General features: G+C 39.0%; 1 protein-coding gene across 2 annotated transcripts in view; it reads right to left on the reverse strand.

The window, feature by feature from the left end:
- Nucleotides 1-6,000, reverse strand: part of ephb4a (eph receptor B4a) — a 45,739-nt gene that overhangs the window by 20,506 nt on the left and 19,233 nt on the right. For both annotated transcript variants that reach the window (XM_081365262.1, XM_081365263.1), the window contains exons 2-4: nt 3,625-3,695; nt 3,250-3,531; nt 1,806-2,196 (exon numbers count right to left, since the gene is read on the reverse strand). In XM_081365262.1, the coding sequence (XP_081221388.1) occupies nt 1,806-2,196; nt 3,250-3,531; nt 3,625-3,695 (744 nt within the window). The remainder of the gene's footprint in view (nt 1-1,805; nt 2,197-3,249; nt 3,532-3,624; nt 3,696-6,000) is intronic.

Consider the following 6,000-nt stretch of genomic DNA (forward strand, 5'->3'; position numbering starts at 1 on the left):
AAGAATACAAAAATAGTATGCTGTTTTCAACATTGATAATTATAATAAATGTTTCTTGAGCAGAAAATCAGCATATTAGAATGATGCAGGATCATGTGACACTGAAGACTGGAGAAATCACAGGAGTAAATTACAGTTTTAAATATATTCAAATAGAAAACAGCTGTTTTGATAATATTTCACATTATTTCAGTTTTTACTGTATTTTTGAACAAATAAACGCAGCCTTGGTGAGCAGAAGAGACAAAAACGTCTTACCAAAAAATCACCCGAACCCAAACTTTTGAATGTAGTGTATGTCTGATCTATGTTTCTGCGGTCTCATTCACTCTTCAAACGATGGCAGTCATATGTGCAATCACACTGCAAGACCGTGACCTCAAATTTTGGACACACTGGAGACTAAAACTGATCAGAAAGACAATTAATCTGCCATTTGTGAGCATGTCATATTAAGCGATCAAAGACTGGTGATTTCGCCCTTCGATGAAAGAAATCTTTTGCAATTTCATCACGAAACTTGTACAGTTGCTTTTGCACAAAAGTGTCTGCCACATGCAGAAATGTAAATGTACCCAGGATGCACAGCAACTGTAATGTAACAGCGAATAAAATGTGTCCAGCCGTAGGACACTGATGAAATTCACAGTAATCCTCTCCTGATCTCTCCACTTCCTCCCTCTTTCCTCTAGTTTAAAGGAAGACCTTCATCTCACCTCTCTCACTCACTGTTTTCTCTCTGTCTCAGTGTCACAGTCTTTGTCTAATTCAGTCCCATCTGTCCTGTACTGTCTCTCTCTCTGTCTCCACCCGTTGTCTCTTATCAGTGCTGAAGTTGCAGTCATTGTCAATATAAACTTCCTCAACACTTATTCTTAAAGTAGAAAGGCAGCGTGTGTGCGTGTGTTTAAAATATTCTGAACTCAACATTCTCTCAGGCTCTGTTCACAGCTGGTATTAACATGCGTTTTGGTCGATCGGATCACAAGTAGACGAGGGAGACACATTCCCGTTTACACCTGGTGTTTTAATCCGTCTCTTTTGTCCACTTTCAACCACTTCTGTCCTGATTTCTTCGAGGTGAGGGTCTATGGGAGGTAAATCTATGTGTTTTTTCAGATCTTTCGATCTAATGGATGAAATAAGCTCACGCAATTTACATATGAACACAACCGGAGACGACTGAAGAACATACGGAGAGCATCAGCTTTAGTTTCGGCTCTGACAGCCACAAGATCACGCCGAACGCTGTGAGTGTGTGTTAGAAATCAGGAATGCTGAGAGAACATTGTGCTTGGTACATTTTTCCTCTTCAAACCAAACTTGAGTCTCCAGCCGACAAAGTTTAAATCCCGTCTGGATAGAGCTCTTCCCATAATGTTCACGCATTAGTTCAGTAGACGGAGAGTAGACGGTCTTCTGTGTCTGTTTGAACACATTCGACCACAGGAGCGTTTACACTACGAAAGCAATCCAGTCGAATGCGCTTTCAACTACCTCTGGAAGTGGTTAAAAGTGGACAAGCTTTACACCAGTATTTAGTGTCGTACACTTGTGATCCGATCGACCAAAACGCTTCTTAAAACCAGCTGTAAACAGGCCATCAGTTTCATACTTTTGTGACAGTAAGTATATAGATGGAAGTGTATGTTCAGAATGGCGCATTGCTGTCTGTTGCGTACTGTGCACAGCATGCATGGATGATGTTTAGTTTAGTTTAACTGAAATGTGTCTCTACAGCTCATCGTTTTCACGTCGAGCTCAAATTATCTTCTGAGAAGTCTGTCGTATTCCCTCTCTCTCACCTCTACACTCCAGATCTCCATGGCTGGCCTCGAAGCCCGGCAGGCAAGTGCAGGTGGTGGTGGGCTGGTCCACCCACTGTCCATCTTCTCCACAGAACATCTTAGGCGGTCTGGGATTTGGTCCAAACTGAGCTGCGTTTGCCACACACTGGCCCACTGCCTCCTGCACCAGCGAGCGAGGAACCGTCTCCGGGAACACGGATAGTGAGCGCGTGAGAGCCGGACACTTCTTAAAGAAGACGCGCACGGATAAAAGGGCCATGCACGCTCCCTGGGCCTGGAACGCCAAGTAAAATCCACGTTTGGTCAGCGGGCCCAAACGCAGCGTTTTGATGTTCGACTTCTTCTCTCCACCCGCACGGAGCAAGAAGTCTGCGGCCACCGTGTCCACCTGATGGAAAACACAAATTCGGGAAAGACTGGTGAGATCCATAGGAGAGGAAAATCACAAATGTGATCTCTTTCACATCTCGAGTCATTAATTCATTAAGAGTCATTTACTCAACTGTCATTAATTTGCACTTAAGTACAATTGCTCATCGCTGTATTATATATTCAGATGACCTTCACTGGACTCATTTTTAAGGAGTTAAACAATACTTCAAACTGTTCAGAGATTCGCCAAGATGCCAAAGTCAGAGATCTCTTGTCAAACATTTCTTATCAAAGTCTCCCAAACCTAAATAATGTGCACTTGAAGTGCACTTAAATGTATTGAATATGCACTTGTAGTGCACTTCAAATCTTTAAGAGTCTATTTTTAAAAAAAGATACTTGCAGATCATATATTATTATTGAAATAAAAGGCCACTTAAGTGTACTTAAAGTACACTTTCATGACTGTTTCATAACACTTAAAAAAGTGCAATTAGTAATAATGTCAAAATAAAAGTTTTTCTTCAAAGTGCATTTTAAATCATTATGCTTTAATAATCTTTTGTCATGCTTTTTGACTGACATTAAAGCACTAGATTATAATTTTAACTGTAATGTTTTATAAAATATTTAATTTAGAGCTAATATATTTTAAATGTACTAAACTGCAACGTCATATAATTAATTATAAATACATAACATAAAAGTTAAGTTTAATTTAGTTAACTATAAATGCTTGTCAGTACATATCTCAGTACACTTCTGCCATATTTAAGACATACTATGTAATGAAATTACATACTAAGATGTACTAATTAATGGGTCAAAAACTTATTTTTCATAAAACACTTTTCATCTAACATGCAATTAAGTGTCTGAAAACATTACATTCAGTTCACACTTAAGTATATTCTCTCAAAGTTCTGTAATAAGTACTATTTTTTTCTTTTTTTAAATATGCTAAAGTGTACTCATCTAAAATGTATATGAAATCTATGACATTTTCCTTCCAGTAACGTTAATAACTATTTTTGCAGTTTTACATTTGCGGTCGAGTGTGTATGAGCACCTTGGTATAAGGGTTCTCCATCCATGCGGGATGGCTTGCCGTCGCGTCATCCGTGTCACTCTGGTAGTAGTAAAGGTTAAAGGTCTCTTTGCAGGACCGGTGATGTGTGATCCGCGAAGAACATTCGATCATGGTGAAGAGCAGCTCCACGTACACCTGAGACGCCCCTCGCCGGTCGATGAGTTTACTGCGCAGCCAGTGACTGGACGCGCCGTCGGCCTGGCAGATCTGATAGGTCCTCACGCTGTTGTTCTCCTCATCCAGGCCACTGACCTCGTCCCACTGCGCACACAAGAAGTGGAGATCAGTCGTAATCATGTACAGCTTGCACATGAGCATCTGCTCTACATGTAGGGTCAAATCTGCAGGTCTCACCTCAGGTTTACTTCGAGAGAATGTCGTCCACTTCAGATCTGATGTCTCAGTCTTTGTATTCATCAGGACCTCTGTCAAAACAGGGAGAAAAAATTAATTCAGAAAAAATGAGATCACGATCTTTAATGTCTCCCCCTGAAAAGAAGTGTGCTTCATTGTGTTCAATGTGCACTTGTAGTGTACTCTTTATCTGTTAAATACAGAGGAATGAAGACTTATGCTTGCAGAAGACTCTGTGATTGCGCGTCACATCTAAAGACTTCAACAATATTTCAAAGTGTACAGAGATTAGCAAACAAACCCAAGATATCAATATGAGCTCAGCGAAGTTTCCCATGTTCAAATGACTCTCTCTCTCTCTCTCTCTCTCTCAATAAAGAAGTGCACTTAATTGTATTGAATGTGCACTTATAAATGTACTTCAAATCTTAAAGTATCATTTTTAAAAACTGTACTTGCAGATAATGTATTATTAAAGGCCACTTAAGTGTACTTAAAGAGAGTACACTTTCATGACAATGTTTAAGTACGTTTTTAAAAACACAAACAAATGTTTGCACTTAACTTTTACTTTAAAGCACAGTGTTATAGCTTTAATGCTCTTTTGTCATGCTTTAAAATAAATACACTTATTTTGATGAGTTGACTAACGCACTAAAGCACATGTAAAGTGCTTGATTATAATTTTAACTAGTGTACGATTACATACAGTCCTCATGATGCTTTTTTAACTAGTGTGGCCGAACCAGAAAGATCAGCTTCACCACAGAACATGCTTTTGCTGAAGAACATCGTAACTATACTAGTCCACCAGCAAAAGCGGCAGCGAGCATCACAACCCATCATGCAGATCTACGCTGTTTTTCAGCACATAACATCTTAGCAATAACATTTTTCCTGCGAGCACACAGAGGGCAAGGGAACTTCCCTGAGGTTTGATGGTTTGGTTATCGAATCATGGCCAACAGAAGCTTTAGCAAAAACAACTAGAAACTGAGGGTGATTTTCTCTCATGCTGACGTGCATTGCTCCAGGGAAACCGACGGACATGGGAACAAGGGCACAGCCTAATTTTACACTCGCACACATATACAGTGACAATACAAAATCACTATATAGAGTTTCAACCCAGCGGTGAATGATGGTCATTTAATTACCAGTGAACATCCTTCCTTTCCATTTCCACTCTCTCTGCTCTTGATTGCGTTTTTGCTTGAACTGGCTATTGGTCATTACTTATTGATGGTGGTGATGGGTTTTAATCAGGCTTTCATTCAGTCCCCCCCCCCAGGGTTCTTGCAATGGGAGCTGGTCATGTGACCACCCGAAGCCACCATACAGTTCAAACCGGCTCCAATCACAAAGATCCTTTGATCTAAAAATACTAGCAACGAATACATTTCTCCCTCTTTCCCCTACTGTTATTTGTTCAAACTCCTTTCTCATTCGTGTCTCTAAGGAGAAACACCTTTATTGCTCTTTTTTTTTTTTCTTTGCATGTGCTTTTCCCATGAGTGTTGGAGTTTAGCATACAGAGATGGAATCAATGTGTCTCTGTCTGTATGTATCTGGGTCGAGGCTTGTTGGTTTAGACCTCAGAAAAGCATCAATGGCAAGAAGAAAAAGATTATGCTTGAGCCCTGATGGCCTTAGGGAGAAATGTTTAGAATGGATATTACATACTGTGCAGTGTATACTTTTTGATATTGAGATATTGTGTGTAAAACAGTCAACAGTAGAAATAATTTAAAATTGAGTAAGCTACACTATCAGAAAATGACATTACTATGTTGAATGTTCAATTCTGAGAGTTTTTCATTTTTTAAAATTGCGATGACAGATTTTTGTATTGTGCTGAACATCAGAGTGATATAGATTATTGAAAATGAAAAAATGTGGTTCAGTCCATCAGTTGTTGACTGGCTGGGATGAAGATCTGAACGCAATCTTGCAGTCGATTGTAAGAGAGGTGCAGGGTTTAAGAGGACTAAATGATTGGAGACGTCCGCAAACGCGAAGAAGTCCGGAAGATCAAGTAATGACATTTTGATTAATGCAAATATTTGCTTTTATTAATTACTTAAAGCACACTTTCAGTACTTAGATACCACAGCAAAAACTCCTAGCCTAACTAATACATTTCAAACTTACTAAAGGCAAGTGAACAATCAGTAATAAAATAAGAACAAATACACTAATTATAATTATAGATCAACAAGTCTAAATGTAGTATTCAGGTACAGAAATGTAATAATTAGGCCTAAATATATAATAACACTATAGTGTACACACTGTATACTGTATAAATTAAATATGATCAAAGATTGATCTTTGTTAAAGCTGTGTTTTGTTATTTGCTTCACATTAATGACAGTC

The sequence above is a fragment of the Scardinius erythrophthalmus genome (assembly GCF_964197995.2).
Source record: "Scardinius erythrophthalmus genome assembly, chromosome: 5".
Classification (NCBI taxonomy): Eukaryota; Metazoa; Chordata; class Actinopteri; order Cypriniformes; family Leuciscidae; genus Scardinius; species Scardinius erythrophthalmus.